This window comes from Anser cygnoides, chromosome 38, assembly GCF_040182565.1.
Source record: "Anser cygnoides isolate HZ-2024a breed goose chromosome 38, Taihu_goose_T2T_genome, whole genome shotgun sequence".
NCBI classification, from domain to species: domain Eukaryota; kingdom Metazoa; phylum Chordata; class Aves; order Anseriformes; family Anatidae; genus Anser; species Anser cygnoides.
In genome coordinates, this window is record NC_089910.1 from 191,821 (window position 1) to 210,010 (window position 18,190).

At 49.5% G+C, this 18,190-nt stretch overlaps 2 protein-coding genes across 2 annotated transcripts; one reads left to right on the top strand and one right to left on the bottom strand.

Annotated features, from left to right (window-relative positions):
- The first annotated feature begins 7,169 nt into the window (after positions 1 to 7,169).
- Positions 7,170 to 8,335, top strand: LOC136788503 (olfactory receptor 14C36-like). Its single transcript, XM_066987057.1, has one exon. The coding sequence runs from the start codon at positions 7,400 to 7,402 to the stop codon at positions 8,333 to 8,335; it is 936 nt and encodes a 311-aa protein (XP_066843158.1). The 5' UTR covers positions 7,170 to 7,399.
- An 8,160-nt stretch (positions 8,336 to 16,495) lies between these two features.
- LOC136788490 (olfactory receptor 2AP1-like) lies at positions 16,496 to 17,582 on the bottom strand. Its single transcript, XM_066987043.1, has one exon. The coding sequence runs from the start codon at positions 17,561 to 17,563 to the stop codon at positions 16,496 to 16,498; it is 1,068 nt and encodes a 355-aa protein (XP_066843144.1). The 5' UTR covers positions 17,564 to 17,582.
- Between the last annotated feature and the right edge of the window lie 608 nt (positions 17,583 to 18,190).

Consider the following 18,190-nt stretch of genomic DNA (forward strand, 5'->3'; position numbering starts at 1 on the left):
CTGTGACATGTCCTACAAGCCATGGGAAGTGGCAGCTGTAAAAGAACCTGTAGGATACTGCATCTGCCTTACCCTTACACAGACACTTACCCTGTTCAGGGCTGGGAAGATTTCTCCAACACTGAGCTCTCAGCATCCCCCCTCCACACTGCCTTTAACATCTCCCTCCCTTCTCTCAGCCGCCCTTGTCCCCTGCATGCAGTGCCCCCAGCCCTGCTGCGCTGTGCAGAGGAGCTGCTCGTGGGCAGAGCTGTCTCTCTGCCTTGCTGCCCTCTTGCCAGGGGCTCCCCTTGGGCCCAGGAGCCCTGCCCAGCTCAGCAGCACAAGGAGATCTTGACAAGTCCCTGGGCCTCCAGGGGAATCGGCTTTGAAACTCACTGAAGCAATCCCTTATGTTTCTTCCCACACCCGGGGAGCTACACTTACTTCCAGCAGTGCCATTTCTCCTGTCAGGAGAAGTTGCATCAAAAAATCACCTTGTCCTCTTTCAGTTTTAGGCAGGACACCCATACGGTGACTGGCAGGAATCACGTTTTCCCAAGCTGAGGCAAGAGATCACAAGGACTCAATTGATGAATATCATTCTGAGTTAATTATGGTAATTACAGGAGATTGAGAAGAGCAGTGAGTTGTTCAAATGCAAATTCCATTTGACATTTGAAGTGACAGAGGTTGTCCAAGTTAGCAGTCATTAGGACTTTAGAGATTGGTTATATAGGTATTTGCATTTTGTCAGTGTATACTGCCTAAAAATGTTTCCTTCCTTTGCACCTTGTCACTAACCTGGGAGCTGTCCGGTGGCAGTGGGCTAAATCATATAAACCTCCCCTATAACATCTCTCTCTCCTCCCCAAAAGTGGGAGAAAATTAATGGAGAAGAGGTAATTTAGGGACTGTACTTTCTAAAAGGTGTATTATCACTTATTCTGAAGTGACATAGGAGTTACCTGCAGAGAAGCAAGCACAGACATGCAAAAGCATTGGACATCTTGTGGTGGGAATAGCTGAGGGCTCTGGTGTGGCTGAGATCTCCACCAACAGAACTGAGGTCCTTGTCCTCTCAGCTATCTAGGGCTGCCATCTCTTCCACCGAAGACCACGAGAGGACACCAGCCCCAGGGCCTCGTTGCCTCCTCAGCCCTGCACAGAATTTGTGAGGTGTCCAACCACTGTTCTGCACTTGTGGGCTGCTCACCTGGGATCCCCACTCAAAGTCTTTTATTTCCTTCCTCACACTCCTTGGGATCTGGGACCCCACAATTTCAGGGTCATGACAGTCAGGGCTGACACGGATCTTCACATCCCTGACCAGCTCTTTCTGGCATGCAGGTATCAGATCCAGGTTTGTATTACCTCTGTTGGCCCATCTGACAGCTGGACCAAGATGCTGTCCCAAGACGCTCTAGAAACTACCTGAACTGTTTGCACTCAGCTCTGTTCCCCTTCTGGAAAATGACAGGGACGTTAAAAAGCCCTCAGGGAGACCCAGACTCATACATCCAGAGACTTCTTTGGGGTGCTTAACAATGACTATGTCTACTTCTTCACCCTGGCTGCAGGTTCTTTTTTTTCCCATTATGATTGCACCCTTAGTGACCCCCTCTCTGATTGGCACCCACAAGGGCTCACGGAACGTTTCACAGGTCACATAGAGGAGCTCCATATATCCAAGCAGCTTCAGTGAGGAAATCCAACTCTGGATCATTCCAGCCTGTCTGTCCTGAAGTCTGTATCCATCCACTGAAGTGTCCCATAACTGCATGTCCTGTCCCACCATGCCTTGGCAGTGACTCCATGGATGACAGAAATCACAGGCTCCAGCTTGTCCTGGTCCAACTCCTGGCTGAGGACGTTGGTACATCTTTGAAATGTTACACCTCAGACCATGCCTAAAACTTAATGCTCTCTTCAATGACAATGAGAAACAGAAGTGGGATGGACAGTGGGAAGAAAATTCTTCTGCCCTCATCTGCCAGGCCAGGGAAGAAATCACCCTGGGAAGAAATAGGTTTGCTTTCAGTCTATCTCTGCAGCCCCTGAGGTCCATTGGTGGAGGTTATGCAGCTCTCCAAGAGTCTCAAGGTACTGCTGAGAGGCACACTCTGAAAATGGTTGGTCTGTTCCTTGACAGATACATCAAGGGATAAGTAAAGAATGGAGGAGAGAAAAAAATAGGTGTTTGAGAGCATAGGCACATGAGTGGACTGCCCTACATCTACTAAATTAGGAAGCTCCATCAATTCTTTTGACGGTATAGGGGCCTTACAGAGGCATCTTGATAGATTTGAACACTGGTCAGTTGCCTACCATATAAAAATTAACAAGAACTAATGCCAGATTCTGCACCTGAAACAGTATATTTCTGGATGTACGTATAGACTGGAGGACATGTGGATGGAGCATAACCCTGCAGAAAGGGATCTGGGGGTTGTGGTTCATGGTAAGTTCAGGAAGAGTCAACAATGTTCCCTGCAGTGACCAGGAGATGGTGGAGTTGATCCTGTGGGAGGACCGCGTGGCTCAGAAAAAGCAAGCTCACAACTCTGGTCTTCAGGAGAGCAGTCTTTGGCCTATTCAACAATCTGCTTGGAAGAACACTGTGGGATAAGGTCCTGGAGAGAAGAGCAGTCTCAGAAAGCTTCTTAATATTCCAGGGTCACCTCCTCCAACGTCAAGAGCAGTCCATCCCAAGAAAGACAAAGTCAGGCAAAAATGGCAAGAGACCTGCATGGATGAACCGGAAGATTCTGGCCAAACTCCAACACAGAAAAGAAGCATAGAGATGGTCGAAACAAGAACAGATAACCTGGGAGGATTACAGAGGCCTTGTCTGAGCATGTAAGGAGGAATATCAGAGAGCTAAAGCCCGACTCTAATGGAATTTGGCCAAGGATGTCTAAGGCAGTAAGAAGGGCTTCTAGAAGTACATAGGTGGCAAAAGGAAGGTTCGGGAATATGGACTCACTGCTGAATGAGGACCAGGATCTGTTGACACAGGACAGGGAAAAGGCTGAAGTGCTGACTTCCTTCTTCACCTCAGTCAGTACTGGCAAGAATGGCCTTCAGGAAAGCCAAGTCAAAGAGAATGGGGGAAAAGTCAGGGGCAAGGAAGATGTACACTTGGTGGGAGTGGGTCAGGTCAGGGCACACTTGACCAAATGGTATACACAGGTCTATTGGACCTGATGGGATTTACCCAAGACAGCAGAGGGAGCTGGCTGATGTCCTTGCACGGCCACTCTTGGTCATCTTGGATCAGCCCTGGTGAGTACCAGAATGTCCCTCCTAGCTGCAAGAAGCATTACTTGCAAAGGCAAATGCCATATTTCCTAACATTCCCCACACCATCTATAAAAGAAAAATGCATTTTTTTCAGTGTTGTTTAAATAACTCAATAAATGAATTTTTTTACTTATTTCTCAGCTCAGCCTCAACTTTGCCTTCCAGACAAAGTCTTTTGGAGAATCTTCTGTCTTCCAAGACTTGGTCACATGTTAAAGGAAAGATGAAAACAGAACAAACTCTCTTCAAGACAGCTGTTGCACAGGGGTTCTCCAGGGCAGAAGTGTTTTAGTGCAGGGGAAACTGGCTTTGAGAGGGTTTATAAACAGTCATGGAGTGTGTCTGCACAGCATGAAATGTTTATGTTTCTCATACTGCCCCCAATGCCATGTATGTTGGAGGTGTGCAGGACATTGTGATGGGACACAGCCAGGAGAGCTAACCCAAAGTGTTCAAATTGATGTTCCTCACCATCCAGCACCCCCTGCAGCCTACCACCTGACTACCAAAAGCATGCCATGCACACCAAATACATGTCCTGTGAAGAGCGGCTGAGAGAGTTGGGATTAGCCTGAAGAAAAGAAGACTCCAGGAGACATTATTGTGGCCTTCCAATACGTAAATGGGGCCTACCCACATGTGTAGTGACTAGACTAGACAAGGCTAGACTAGAACAGAATAGCTCAGTTGGAAGAGATGTTCAAAGATCATCTATTCCAGCTACCTGATCTCTTCAGGACTAAAGAAAAGTTACAGCATATTAATGAGGACAATGTCCAAATGCTTCTTGAACACTGACACGCCTGAAACAACAACCAGGGCCCACCACCCCACTACCAAAAGCATGCCATGCACACCAAATACCCCTCCTGTGAAGAGTGGCTGAGAGAATTGGGATTGCTAGGTATCAAGAAGACAAGACTCCATGAGAAATTATTGTAGCCTTCCAGTACATAAATGGGAACTGCCCATGTGTGTAGGAAGAGAAGAGAAGAGAAGAGAGCAGAACAGAGCAGAAGAGTTAGAAGGGACCTTCAACGATTGTCTAGTCCAACTGCCTGACCTCTTGAGGGCTAAACAAAAGTTACAGCATATTAATGAGGGCAATGTCCAAATGCTTCTTGAACGTTGACAGGCCTGGAACAAAAACCGGGTCTCAAGGAAGCCTGTTCCAGTGTTTGACCACCCTCACAGTACAGAAAATATGTCCTGCTGTCCACTCTGAATATCCCCTGACGCAGCTATGTTCCATTCCCACATGTTCTGTGATCAGTTACCAGGGAGAAAAGATCATCACCTCCCTTTCCACTTGCCCTCCTGAGGAAGTTGCTGAGAGCAATGAGGTCGCCCCTCAGCCTTCTTTTCTCCAGACAAGACAACCCAAAGTGTCCTCAGCCTCTCCTCATAGGACATCCCCTATTACCAGTATTCCCCCTTTCCCTTGGTCTCCCAACCGAAAAGGTTCCTGGTCAGATAACCTTGCTGGAAGAAACATTTTGTCTCTCTCTCATGCTCTCACCAGGCAGTGTGACTGACCAGGTCTGGCTCCCTCACTGCCTCCTTTATCACTTGTTGATCAGGTTTGTGTCCCTGGCTGTGTTGTGCTTTATCCCCAGGAGGTAGCCAAGCACCACCCAGAAGCTCTCTCCCTCCCCATTCTTAACAGAAGAGGGGAGAGACATAGGAGAAATATCTGGAGAGACTGTATCAGGGAGTGTAGTGATAGGACAAGGGGCAGTGCTTTTAAGCTAGAAGAGAGTAGATTTAGATCAGATCTAAGGAAAAAATTCTTCATGCAGCGGGTGGTGAGGCCCTGGAACAGGTTGCCCAGGGAAGTGGTGGTTGCCTCATCCCTGGTAGTGTCCAAGGTAAGGTTGGATGGGACCTTGAGCGAACTGGTCTAGCGGGAGGTGACTCTGCCCCTTTCACAGTGACTGGAATTAGACCTTAAGGTCCCTTCCAACCCCATAACTTCTATATTTCTATGAGTCTTCTGGCCAACAATTGGTTGTGTAGTCTGTGTAGACAGAGGGATTTCATTCGCTGTGAAAAAATTCCTTCTCCTGAATATTAACAAGTGCTTGAAAGAAATGGAATACACCTGTGTCAATTTGTGGGGGTCCTAACTGATAAAAGGACAGGAAAAGATGATTCCCATAAGGAACTCCTACTGTGATATAGGAGAAAAGATAGCACTGGAAATAGGCGTCTGTCTCTAGCTGACAGAAGGAAGAACAGTGATCGCATCAGTCTGATTCAAAGTCGGTTCCCCTGGAGGCCGAAGGACTTGTCAAGAGCTCCCTGTGCTGCTGAGCTAGGCCAGGCTCCTGGGACCAATGGGAGCTCCTGGCAAGAGGGCAGCAAGGCAGAGAGACAGCTCTGCCCACGAGCAGCTCCTCTGCACAGCGCAGCAGGGCTGGGGGCACTGCGTGCAGGGGACAAGGGCGGCTGAGAGAAGGGAGGGAGATGTTAAAGGCAGTGTGGAGGGGGGCTGCTGAGAGCTCACTGCGGGAGAAATCTTCCCAGCCCTGAACAGGGTAAGTCTCTGGCTGCAGGGCAGCACAGCTGTTGTTCCTGGTGCCATCTCCAGATTTGCTGGCAAATCCCACAGCCTATGGCATCTTTCAGGAGGACTCACAGAGCTTCTTTGGATAAGAGGAGAACAAGGTCCAGAGCAGGGATTATGTGCCACAGCTGTCAGAGGGAGAGGACACAATGGTTCCTCCTGGAGGGGCTGGGTACAGGCTGTTCAGCTGGGGTGCGGGCAGGGGTGCCCAGGGCTGTGGTGCAGAGCAGGGTCTCTGCTGTGCCCCAGGGGTTGTGTGCCGGGGCAGGGCCTCTGCCGCCTGCCAGGCTCAGCACTCAGCCTGCCCAGGGAGCTGCCCAGGGCAATGCAGCAAGAAACTGTCAGTGGAAGGAGCCCCCCAGTCAGGGCAGAGCAGGGTCCTGCTGGTGCCCAGAGGCTGCTGCCTGGGTCAGGCTGCTCACAGCTCCACAACCCCCCCCAGACCCTGTCAGATGGGACTCTTCAGAAGGAAGGTCGAGGCTAAAGCTGCTTGCTGCGGTCTGGGCTTTCCTGAAGCTCTGCTTTCTGCTTTCTTTGGTTCATCAGGATAGGAATGGAAACAGAGCTGTACAGACTAGAGAAGATTTTGAGTTTCTGACACCCCAAATTTTAAGAAGAACCTCAGAAATTGCCTTCAGCACCACAAGCCTTCAGAAGGCAGCAGCAGCATCACCTTCCAAGTTTCATCAGGGTTTGTGTGACCTGCTCTTCAGCACCTGCACACACTGAGAGGGTGCAGGGCAGAGCTGAGCACACCAGATGGGACGGGGTGTGTGAGCACTGGCAGGGCACAGATGTGGGGACAGAGAAGCAGCTCCTGGAAAAGACTCCTGCAGGCAGCAGAAATGGTCAGGAAGAAAGGGAACTGCAAAGGGAAACCCTGCTGCAGAGGATAGACAGGCACCTCCTGCCATCCCTTGCAGTGCAGGTGGTGTCCCTGAGCAACCCCCCTCAGCTCTCCTCTCCCACCCAGCAGAGCCTCTGCCCTCTGGGCTGGGGGGTCCTGGGCAGGAGCTGCCTCCTGGATAGCCAGAGCCCCAGAGGAAGGAAGGTCTGCCTCTCCAGTTATGTGCCCTGTCCCACTGCCCGGCAAAGGGCTGAGAGCCGCTGCTCTGCCATGGTGCTGCCTGGCAGGCAGCAGGCATGGCTGGGCAGGGTGACCCCTTTCTGCTTGCTCATCTGTCCCTCCCCTCTCTCGGTCATAGTGCTTGTCCTTTTCCCTCCACCTCTCTGTGTTGCTCTTTCTCTTACGCTGGGGCCATTGGGTATGTCAGCTCTTTGGGGCAACAGGGTGGGGGTAAACTGAGGATCAGATGTTGGCACTCAGCATCCTGTGAAGGATCCCCCAAGCAGAGAATTGTTTTTCTTAGAGTGCACTCACCTAGCACAGGTCAGAGTGCCAGCCTGGGAGCAGGAAGTACGCCATCCGATCTGGGGAGAATGAAAGTGAGTGTTCAAGGAGTCTGTGAGAAACAGAGTGGATTTTGTTCAGAGACCCTGTCCTGACTGTATTTCCCTCCTTGGACAGGCAACCATGCCCTGAGGCAACAAATGTCCAACAGCAGCTTCCCCAACGAGTTCCTCCTCCTGCCATTCGCAGACACACGCGAGCTGCAGCTCCTGCACTTCGGGCTCTTCCTGGGCATCTACCTGGCTGCCCTCCTGGGCAACGGCCTCATCCTCACAGCCATAGCCTGCGACCACCACCTCCACACCCCCATGTACTTCTTCCTCCTCAACCTCGCCCTCCTCGACCTGGGCACTATTACCACCACTGTCCCCAAAGCCATGGCCAATTCCCTCTGGGACACCACAGCCATCTCCTACTCTGGATGTGCCGCCCAGGTCCTTTTCTTTTTCTTCTTGATTGGAGGAGAGTATTGTCTTCTCACGATCATGGCCTATGACCGCTATGTTGCCATCTGCAAACCCCTGCACTACAGGACAATAATGACCAGCAGGACTTGTGTCAACATGGCAGCAGCTGCCTGGGGCAGTGGCTTTCTCAATGCTGTCCTGCACACTTCCAATACCTTTTCCCTCCCCCTCTGCCAAGGCAATGCCCTGGACCAGTTCTTCTGTGAAATTCCCCAGATCCTCAAGCTTTCCTGCTCAGATGCTTACCTCAGAGAAGCTGGGCTTGTTGTGATTAGCTTGTCTTTAGCCTCAGGGTGTTTTGTTTTCATTCTTTTCTCCTACGTGGAGATCATCAGATCAGTGCTGAGGATGCCCTCTGAGCCGGGCCGGCACAAAGCCTTTTCCACATGCCTTCCTCACTTGGTTGTTATCTCCATCTTTTCCTGCACTGCCATGTTTGTCTACCTGAAACCCCCTTCCATCTCCTCCCCATCCCTTGACCTGGTGGTGACAGTTCTGTACTCAGTGGTGCCTCCAGCAGTGAACCCCCTCATCTATAGCATGAGGAACAAGGAGCTCAAAGATGCACTGACAAAGCTTACTCAGGCAGTAGTCCTTCAGCGGCAATAAGCTGCCCATAGAAGCATTAAGGTTGGAAAAGACCTCCAAGATCATCTGGTCCAACCATTGCCCTACTACCAATGACACACACTAAACCTTGTCCCTAAGCACCAGGTCCAACGTTTCCTTGAACACTCCCATGGACAGTGACTCCCATGTCTCTTCACAAGGGAGTTCCAATTGGTCTCAGGAAACTTCTGGTCTTTGAGCTTTTTGTCTGTGATGATCTTGTTTGTCCAGAAATACCTGCATTCACTCCACTTCTGCAGAGGCCTGAACCCACTCTGTCGTATCCAGAGATGCTTGCGTATGAGTCTAGTGTTATGGTACAGCTCTGTCACATCTCATTAATAAAAGGGGATTTCCTCACTGCTGGTGCCTGGACGTTGGGTTCTTCTTCCAAATCTGAGGTCAGGAAGAGGTTGAAGAAATTGTTTTATCTTGAGGGGGAGGACATTGCTCTATGAAATTGCTCTCAATGGCTTTATGTCCAGATGGAGGTCAGTGATGAGTGGTTTCCCTCGGGGGCCTGTCTTGGGACCAGTACTGTTTAATATTTTTATCATTGACATAGACAGTGGGATTACGTGCACCCTCAACAAGTTTGCAGATGATACCAAGCTGAGTGGTGCAGTTGATAGAGCAGAAGGAAGGGATGCTGTCCAAAGGGACCTGGACAGCTTGAGAAATGCACCCATGTGAAGCTAATGATGTTCAACAAGTCTAAGTGTACCGGGCTGGGGCAATCCCAGACAGGAGTACAGACTGGGAGAAGAACTCATTGAGAGCAGCCCTGCTGAGAAGGACTTGTAGGTTCTGGTGGACAAAAAGTTTGACATGAGCCAGCAGTGTGCACTTGCAGCCCAGGAGGCAAAATGCACCCTGGGCTGCATCAACAGAGGAGTGGTCAGCAGGTCAAGGGAGGTGATTGTGCCCCTCTGGTCTGCCCTTGTGAGGCCTCATTTGGAGTGTGGGGTCTCTAGCACAAGAAGGATGTTGATCTGTTAGAGCAGGTCCAGAGGAGGGCCGCATAGCTGATCAGAGGGCTGGAACACATCTCCTGTGAAGAAAGGCTGAGAGAGCTGGGGCTGTTCAGCCTGGAGAATAGAAGGCTCTGGGGTGACCTCACTGAAGCTTTTCAGTGCTTAAAGGGGGCTTATAAAAAAGATGGAGAACAACTTTTTCCTCAGGCCATAATTGACAGGACAAGAGGAAATGGTTTTAAACTGGGCCCCTCACTCTGCAGAGCATCACCACCAGCTCTGGGCACTGCAGGGAGCACAGGGAGGGGACAGAAGTGGGTGGTCCTGTCCTGCCAGAGGAAAACTCAGGTGTTGTCTGAGTTGTGTGGCCGTGCTGGGTGAGGACTCACAGCAGGGGATTTGTGGTGCAGAGCCAGGACTCGTGGACAGGAGTAACATGCAAGTGCAGGAGGCAGGTGGCCAGTCTGGGCCATTGGTGGAATGATTAGCATGGGAAGGTGGCCCAAGACATTCGTCATCCCCAGCCTCTGGCTATGGCTATTCCTAGCACTAGTTGCTCATTCTGGTTTGTGGCTGAGGTTTGCTGCCAGGCCACCCACGTCCTCACCTTCAGCTCCCTGCCAGTGTCAGGGCAATGGCAAGCCCTGTACAACCTCTTCCCTGGACGAGACCCCTTTAGACCCCAGAGCAGGGATGTCTGTGAAGCCCCCTGTGGGACATTGTCAGGGCAAGGCAGGCTCCAGGCACAGGGGGAAGGGGAGATCCATAGGGAGAGGGCAGCAAGGGCTGCAGTGGGGATCATGCTGGGGGACCATTGCCCACCCTGAACACACCCTTCCCTGTGCTGTGTCTGAACAGTGGGGCCATGGGACCATGTACAGGGAAACAGGGCTGGGCTGGTGCAGGGACAGAACCCAGACATGGGCCATGAAGCCTCTGCCAAGAGGTGATAGAAAGGAAGGGGATAAACAAGGAATTAGTGGACGATTCCTTTGTTATGAAGGTATGATCGGGGGAAAGGCAATGCTCACCTGGAGCTTGTAGCTGCAAGAAAAGTCAAGAGTAAAAATCCAAGCTTCAGTGACTGCATTAGAGCCCAAGCATGGACAAGACAAAAGCAGGGCTGCTGTTGAAAGGGTAGGGTGACTGCATAAGAGCAGACCCTGATGGGGCTAGAGGCACTCAGTGCCTTCTTTGCCTTAGTTTTCACTTCTCACTCCACAGGTCTTCAGTCCTCTGTGCTTCAGGAGAGGGATCAAGGAAGAGGAGAACAGGGATGGACAGAAATTTCATGAAATCCCACAGGACAAATACCAGTTTCTGCCCCTGCAGGGGACTAACCTCGGCAAAGACACAGGCTGGGGGCTGCCTGGTGGGGAGCAGCCCCATGGGAAAGGTCTTGGTGTGCAGGGGACTGGGCAGGAGGCAGACAAGTGCCCTGGCTGCAAGGGAGGCCAGCAGCGTCCTGGGCTGTGTGAGCAGGACCCTGGCCAGGAGATGGAGGCAGGGCATTATCCAGAATACTGCATCCAGATTTTAAATCCCAAAGCCAGGGAAGATGTCGGCAAGCTGGAGTGGGTTTGGGAGGGGCTGCCAGGATGGTTGGGGCCCAGAGCACTTCACCTCTGAGGAGAGGCTGGGAGAGCCGGGCTTGTCCAGCCTGGGGCAGGGAGGGCTGAAGGGGATCTCCTGGAGACTGCCAGGACCTATGAGGAGCTCATTGAAAGGGAAAGAAGCCACTGATATGGCAGGAGCTGGGCTATCTATTGGCTGACATTAGTAGAGGAAACGTAGTGAAGCCTCAGGCCATAGCATGAGCTCTGCCTTGCCTGAACGTGGCATGTAGTGGTGACTGAGAAACAGTGAGCGGCATTGTGTGGGGCTCTGGGTGGCACCAATGAGGGACGGGGGATGTGCTGACCATGGAGGTGCCAGAGGGGAGCCTGCCCTGGGAGATAACATCAGCCATCCTGCCCTGCAACAGAGAACCACCAATCTGAAGGAACATAACATGTACGTGTTAAGAACTGATTGGACTCTAGCGGAGGAAATTAAGCTTGTAAGGGTAGGAGAAGCCAGGGAAAGCTTTGAGCAAGGTCCCTCCTTGGAAGCACCCAGCTCAAGCTGATATATGGCTACCATTAAATTCTTGCTGTGTTCAAAAAAAGTCAGCTCTGAGTGAATTCTGGTTGCCTGGGGGTACCAGGCTCTGTGCAAGACTCCTATCCATCTTTTTCTTTCAAGCTGTAGGCCTGAAAGATGCCAATTGATATCAATTAATATCAGTAAAAAAGAAACAAGGAACTGAAAGATCTAAATCTAAGAAAATGTGTCCACACACTTTGCATATTCTACAATTCTTGGGAGGGGGGAGGGGTTCTCTTGGTTTAGTACAGTAGTCATTGAGGGGATTCTGTGTCTATTGGGGTTTTGTTTGTTCATTTGTTTCTTTCTTGTTAAAGGTCAGTGTTTCCCAGAACTGGGGTTCTATGGAGGACATAAATGCCTTCAGCTACAGGATCACAGACACCTCCTGCCAGTGCCCATACCCTGGCACCCCAGACCAGCTTCCACCTGCAGCTCCAGCAGGATCTGGTCTCCCACAGATCCTCCGTGACAGCGACCAGTCCTGGGCAAACACTTCATGTACAGTGTTGCTTTGGAAACAGGCACTGCATGTCTCTGGTCAGACAACCAAGGTCTGCCTGGAACCATGAATAACCTTCTCAACATTTTAAAAACATATGAACATTTTCATCAGCTGAACTAATTGAGTGCCTTTAATAATACAGCGATGTTTACCCACCATGGAAGAACGTCAAATTCCAGGAAGCGCACTAATTGCAGGTGGAGAAATATTGATTTTTCCCCTGTACTTCCACGACCTCTGCTCAACCCTGCTACATTTTTAATCTGCCTCATCTTTCAGGTGCTGTTGGCTCCCCTGAATAAATGACCATGGCTAAGGGCATCTTTTCAGTAGACTACCTGGATATGTGCCGTTCCAATTGCTCTCCAGATTTCTCCCTCCCCTTGCTTTTTTTTTCATTCAGATACTTCTCAACTACCTGGCTCCTCCATGAGCTTCAGGGAATTAGAGAATTGCCCCATCTCCCAGAAGTCCAACAAGCTTTAGTCAACTCCTTAACCGTGTTCATTCTTTTCTGTCTCTTTTTCTAAGACTTCTCTTGTGCAAATAACCCTAGCGGAAAATAGATCCCCTTAGATGCAGCTTGGTCGTGGCAAATGTTTCTTCTTCATTATAGGCCTGAGTCTTGGCTGTGGAGAAACTTTCCCAAAAGGTCCACCAACTTAAAAAGAGTATTCCTTCCTCCACACCTGCATGAACCAATATCTCAACTATTAGGAGTAAGCATCCGTCTGCTCAAGAAAGGGGATATGGTGGATACACATGCTATGCCACCCTGTGATTTTTCCCTATGTGACCATGTCGAGGAAATGAGAAAAGGGGATGGGAAATCTACCTCGACCCTAGAGGCACGGGTACGTGTGTTGCAAGGAAAAACAATCACAAAACGGGGGTTCTTCCAGGAAAATTGCTGCTCCTATTTCCATGAATACCATGACCAGAACTAGAAGGGCCCTGCCTCCAGCTAGGTGGAGGGACAACCAGCTTTATTGGACTGTGTGGATTTGATGGCCTGACACATCAGATCCACAAGAGTATAAGGCTCTAATGGACACCAGTGCAAAGTGTATCCTAACGGCATCAAGCTATAAAGGGGCAGAACCTATTTGTATTTCTGGAGTGACGGGGGTTCCCAGCTGGTAACTGTATTGGAGGCTGAAGTGAGTCTCACTGGGAAGGAGTGGCAAAAGGACCCCATTGGGACTGGCCTGGAGGCTCCATGCATCCTTGGAATAGGATGAGGGAGGGTACTTCAAAGATCCAAAAGGGTTCCAGTGGGTTTTTGGCATATCTTCCTTGGAGATGGAGGACATTAAATAGCTGTCTGCCTTGACCTGGTCCCTCTCAGGACCATTCCTTTGTGGAGCTGATGAGGATCAAAGAACAGCAGGTACTGATGGCTACCCCAGTGGTGCACTGGAGGCAACATCTCACTAACTGAGATTCCCTGATTCCCATCCATGAGCTGATTGAAGTGGAGAGCCAAGGGGTGATGTCCTGGTTCCAGTTAGGACAGAGTTAATTTTCCTCCTAGTAGCTGGTAGGGTGCTATGTTTTGGATTAGGATGAGAAGAGTGCTGATAACATGCCGATGTTTTAATTGTTACAGAGCAGCGCTTACACTAAGCCAAGGTCTTTTCAGCTTCTTGCTCTGTCCTGCCAGCGGGCAAGCTAGGGGTGCAGCAGGAGCTGGGAGGGGACACACCCAGGACAGCTGACCCAAACAGGCCAAAGGAGTATTCCATACCATCTGACGTCAAGCTAAACAATATATAGGGGTAGCTAGCTGGGGTGGGGGGGCAACTCCTCAGGGATAGGCTGGGCATCTGTCAGCGGATGGTGAGCAATTGCATTGTGCATCACTTGTTTCGTACACATTATTATTAGTAGTACTATTATTATTATTATTTTCCTGTCTTAATAAACTCTCTTTATCTCAACCCATAGGCTTCACTTTCCTGTTTCTCTTCCCCATCCCAGAGAGGGAGGGGGGTGGGTGAGCGAACGGCTGTGTGGTGTTTAGCTGCTGACCGGGTTAAATCACAACAGGTGATCAGCAGCAAGACTCGCTCACCCTTTAATAGTCCCATATGGCCAGTGTGAATGGCTGAGGGAGAGTGGAGACTAACAGTGGACTATCATGGCCTGAATGAAATCATGCCACCACTGAGTGCTGCAGTGCCAGACATGGTAGAACTTCCATACGAACTTGAATCACAGAAAGCCAAGCAGTACGATACGAGTGATATCACTAATGTGTTTTTTCTCAATCTCTTTGATATCAGAGTGAAAGAGAGAGTTTGCTTTACCTTGTAGGGCCATCCAATCCACCTGGAATTGACTGTTCCAGGGGTGGAAACACAGCTCTACCATTTGCCATGGACTGATCCAGACTGCACTGAACAGGGGGAAGATCCTGAATACCTGCACTATATTGATGATAATGTAGTGTGAGATGACACAGGAGCAGAAGTTTTTGAGGAAACAAAGAGAATAATCCGAATCCTTCTGAAAATCACTTTTGCCTTAAAACAAAATACAATCAAATACAAAACACAATACAAACCTGTACAGGAGATCCAATTTATTATACTTTTAGAGTACTTTTCCAGAAGTTATGCAGGAGAGATGGGATCGCTTCTCTTAAGAGCTCTAAAAGTTATATTCAAGTCTTAAGCCTGAACTGTCTCTTTTCCTTCAGTTTTCCATCTTAATTTAAGGTTTTGACCACCGCATTGAATATCTCCAGCTTTTGCAAGAGTTTTGAAGCTTGAAGATACGGTGCCTTTATAGTTTTTAATATCCTTCTATCTTTTTCATACTGTGCTTTCAGGGCTCCTATCTGTTTCTCAGCATCCTGGGTTTGACCTGTACAGCAGGACAGTTGACATTAGTAATCTGTTTTCATGGCTCGGATCTCTTCCACTTCAATATTCAGGTTCTCTCTTTTCCTGGTACTTTTTCCTCTTAATCCATTTATTTTTTGGCAGTAGATCTCACCTGTGTTGGCAATAATGTGCACTTCGGTCAGTTTTCTCTTGCCCTTTTGTCTTTCCACTCTTTTCAGCCTTGCTGCACCTATGTCATATACAGAGATGGTTTTGTGCCCAGCAGGCACACACTCTGGCAGCCCGAGAGAGCTGAGGCTGCTGCAGCTCCATGTCCCTGGGTTCAACCCGAGCAGGGCAGAGCATATACTCCTGGAAGGCACACACACAAGCCTCTCCGGCTGAGCAGGACGGAGACACATTAGTGGGAAACGTAAAGTGGTTTTGTGTATGTGTGCATGCTTGTGTGTGTGTGTGTGCAAGGTGGATCCCTCCAGCAGCTGGGCTCAGACACTCAGCCTCCCCAGGACATGTCCCTGGCTCCCATTCTCGCCACTCGAGGGCATCTGAACAGGCCCTCTGACACCCTGGTTCTAGTCCAGTTGCTGCACTCAGCCCCATGTACACACACCATGTGTCCCTACAGCCCTTGGCAGCAACCCTCTTAGTATATTGTGATGCAGAGAGCTGCTGCCAGTGGCTCACCTTCATGGGTTTCCTTCCTGGACATTGGGGTGGTGGTCTACCCAAGGCAGTCCTGGAAGGAGCTGGGACAAGATCTTGGTTCCGCAGGAGCCTGTGACTTGGGTTCCCACCTGCCATTGTGCTTTGTGCTCTTCTGGGCTCATGGAGATGGGCTCTTGTTGAGCTGGGGGCTCTCCTGTGCTGGGCCTGGAAGCAGCCAGGGCAGGGCATGAACTGAATTACTCGTCCTGCCACCGCTTCCCTGGGCCTTCCTTTTGCATGCAGATGTGCTTCTTATCATGCAGCCTAACACAATCCAGAAGGAACATAAACCTCCGGAGGCATCTTCATGTGGAGGTCACATATATGTGATTGTCCTGGTTCCAGTTAGGACAGAGTTAATTTTTCCTCATAGTACCTGGTAGGGTGCTATGTTTTGGATTAGGATGAGAAGAGCGCTGATAACATGCTGATGTTTTAATTGTTGCAGAGCAGTGTTTACACCAGGCCAAGGACTTTTCGGCTTCTCGCTCTGTCCTGCCAGCGAGCAGGCTGGGGGTGCAGCAGGAGCTGGGAGGGGACGGACCCAGGACAGCTGACCCAAACTGGCCAAAGGGGTATTCCATACCATCTGACGTCACGCTAAACAATATATAGGGGTGGCTGGCCGGGGTGGGGGGGCCGGCTGCTCGGGGATAGGCTGGGCATCGGTCAGCGGGTGGTGAGCAATTGCATTGTGCATCACTTATTTCTTACACATTATTATTATTAATACTATTATCATTATCACTATTATTATTATTATTGTTATTATTATATTCCTGTCTTAATAAACTGTCTTTATCTCAACTCACAGGCTTCACTTTCCCGTTTCTCTCCCCCACCCCGGGGAAGGAGGGGGGAGGGTGAGTGAACGGCTGTGTGGTGTTTAGCTGCCAGCCGGATTAAACCACAACAGTGATGGTGGTATTACGTAAGATATGGCAGGAGAGAACTCAAATTGCTCTTCAGAAATGCATCACGATTAGGGGAAAAGCTGTGCTGTTGCACGGGCAATGACTTCCTTCAGAGCCAGCATCACAGCCTTGTTTCTAAGACTGTAGATGATTGGGTTTAAGAATGGGTACAGGACAGTGTTCAGCAAAGCTACACTTCTGTTGGTCTCCAAAGAAACATGTCCTGTGGGACGTGCGTAGAGAGCAATGCAGCTTCCATAGGCAATGGCCAAGGTGGTGAGATGGGAAGAGCATGTAGCAAAAGCTTTTTTCCTCCCAGAGGCTGCTGGCATTTGTAGAATACAGAGAAAGATGCTTGTGTAAGATGCCAGAGTTAAACACAAGGAAGACAGCACGATAAACAACATGAAAATCGAGTCTATTTTCCAAAGCAGGCTGGTGTCAGAGCAGGAAAGTTGGAATAAGGGGGTGTTGTCACAAAAAAAATGCTGAGTCTTGTTCAAATCACAGAAAGTGAGCTTTGAGAGCAGCACCAGGCGGTAACTCAAGAATGTGAAGCCCGTGACCCAAACAGCAGCAACCAGGTGGATGCAGAGCCGATGTTTCATGATGGCAGCATAGCGCAAAGGCTGGCAGATGGCAACGTAACGGTCAAAGGACATGACAACAAGGAGAGCAAACTCTGCAGCACCCAGGGCAAAATAGAAAGAGGACTGGGCAAAGCAGCCACCGACTGAGATTGTTCTCCTGCCAGAGCTCAGAATCACCAACAGTTTGGTGCTTGTGGAGGATGCAAACCAGATTTCCAGGAATGCCAGGTTGCCAATGAAAAAGTACATGGGGGTTTGCAGGTGGTTATCCACACACACCAGGAAAATGATGGCTGCATTCCCCATCACCATTGTCAGGTACATGAGTAGAAGTACCAGGCAGAGAAATAGCTGTAGCCTTTGATCAAGCCCTGAGAAGCCTGAGAGGATGAATTCAGAAATGACAGTTCCATTGCCTACTCCCATGCCCAATTTCCATTCATCCTGCTGAGGCAGAAACATGGCAAAACCAAGTACAGTAATTTCATGGTCTGGACAGAAGGCTATCTCCTTCCTTCTCTCTATCCTTGCTTGCAGGCTTCCCATACAACAGAGAGATACTGGCTTTCCTGTTTCACATATCAGCTAGAGTACTCTGGGAATTTCTTGTCTTCTTTCCAACTTTCTCCATCAGCCACAAATGGTTCTTTCTCAAGAACACAGGGCTAACAAGGGGTTGTTAGTGATTGCACCCCGTTCCTGGGAAAGTCCACATTCACTCAGAACAATTGCAAACATCCATCATAACAATGTTTCAAAAGGAAATCTCACGTACTGCGCAAATACCTTCTATAACATAGGTGCTAAACCATCGATTCGAATATGTACATCGAAAGTTATTCTCTCTCCTCTTCAGTACTTGCCCTTTTGGACTAGCAACAGCTGGGGATCCCTTGCTTGATTTCAAAATAAGAAAATTTCAAGTACATCTTTTGTAATGCCCTGATTACTTCTATGTCATCTTCCCTTGTTTCTTTAGGAAAGAGGGAAAATGGGGACCAAGTGTGGCTTACATTTTTTAGTACTCTTAATTAAGGCCAAAATTCATATGGTCCCACCAAGTCAGTGGAAACGGATCTGTCACACAATCTCATCTGACCTCATTCTGTACCAAAATGCAGTTGTTTCCAAACAGTTGCTCTTCTCTCCTACTATCAAATGTCCTCACCTAAG